At 38.3% G+C, this 1196-nt stretch overlaps 1 protein-coding gene across 1 annotated transcript; it reads right to left on the reverse strand.

Moving 5' to 3' along the window:
• Positions 1-387: 387 nt before the first annotated feature.
• LOC149204420 (altered inheritance of mitochondria protein 32-like) lies at positions 388-774 on the reverse strand. The gene has a single exon (XM_089397117.1). It carries the CDS (start codon positions 772-774, stop codon positions 388-390), a length of 387 nt encoding a protein of 128 aa, XP_089253243.1.
• Between the last annotated feature and the right edge of the window lie 422 nt (positions 775-1196).

Raw genomic sequence — 1196 nt, forward strand, 5'->3', positions numbered from 1 at the left:
TGATGTATCTCACCTCCTTTTTCTTGAAATCAACCTAGCTTTGGCCTATCAAATACAGTTTCAACAAATAATGCTAAATAAAACAAACTGAGATACATTGACCAACTGTAACCTTGCATTGCCGATATAATGGTAAGTGAAGATGACATAAGATATAAGCTTCTGTTCATGAGAAGCTATGCGACTGTCAATCTCCTTACTTGGTATCTTCTTATCATAGCTATCAACTACTACAATATGTTTCTGAATTAACTTGTCCTGCTTTTCTTTCTCTTTATGAATCAACTCTTCTACCTTGGGAAAAATATGCAATGCTTGGGAGGAAGACTGCAAGAAATCAAGTATAGACTTCAACTCCTTCGCAGTATCTTTGTCAGGGGAAGGTAGTCAAATAGATCTGTAAAAGTGCTGATCTAGGAGAATTGGCACATCATCTGGAGTAACATAGCCATACCAGTGACCAGTAACTTCACCATCAGCATTTGGACCATATATTATAAGGTTCCCAGCATATTTGTGACCACCAACGTGTGAGCATGGACTCACAGCTACATGACCTTTAAGGCCTCGAGATTCTATATCTTCTTTTAATCTCTTGATAAGAGCAGGTCCACAAACACCACACCTTCGATCTCGACTAGTATGTGAACACACAAAGATATGTGATCCAGTGAGTATTTCAGGATTTCCTGAAAGCCATTCTGTATCTTTGACAATCACCTCTTCCACAAAGGTATCAACATCAAAGTGTGTCAACCCCTTGTATCTGATCATATCTGGAAATATCAAAACATCTCCATTTGAAGTCTCTGTTCCATCCCGCCCCTCGCATATTGTAAAGCGTGTTTGCTTGAGCGAGTGGGATGACTTTCCACGCTACCTTCAATGTTTTTATTAGTTAGCTTCATATCCAACTCATCGCATTGAACATTTTCCTCCAGTGTTGAGTTCTGACAGCAATTAGTAGCACTGCTATCCTGGCAGCAACTTTTTTTTTTTGACAAATTCGGTTGCTATATATTAGATTGAAAAAAGTGAGAGGCATCTTGCCATACATGAAGTGCTTCTTGAGCATTATAGACCCAAGGAAATACAAAATAGTTCTGTTCCTTGATCCTGATCCTATTGCTTCTATCTATGTAACATCTTTTACTACTATATATTCGAACAAACTGAAGACACCAAAACTTGCAACT

This window comes from Pinus tabuliformis, chromosome 1_2, assembly GCF_031772625.1.
Source record: "Pinus tabuliformis cultivar Carrire ecotype Pingquan chromosome 1_2, CPIR1, whole genome shotgun sequence".
NCBI classification, from domain to species: Eukaryota; Viridiplantae; Streptophyta; class Pinopsida; order Pinales; family Pinaceae; genus Pinus; species Pinus tabuliformis.

Coding starts and splice junctions, on each gene's coding strand:
- LOC149204420 (XM_089397117.1), bottom strand. CDS start 774: ATGATCAGATACAAGGGGTTGACACACTTTGATGTTGATACCTTTGTG.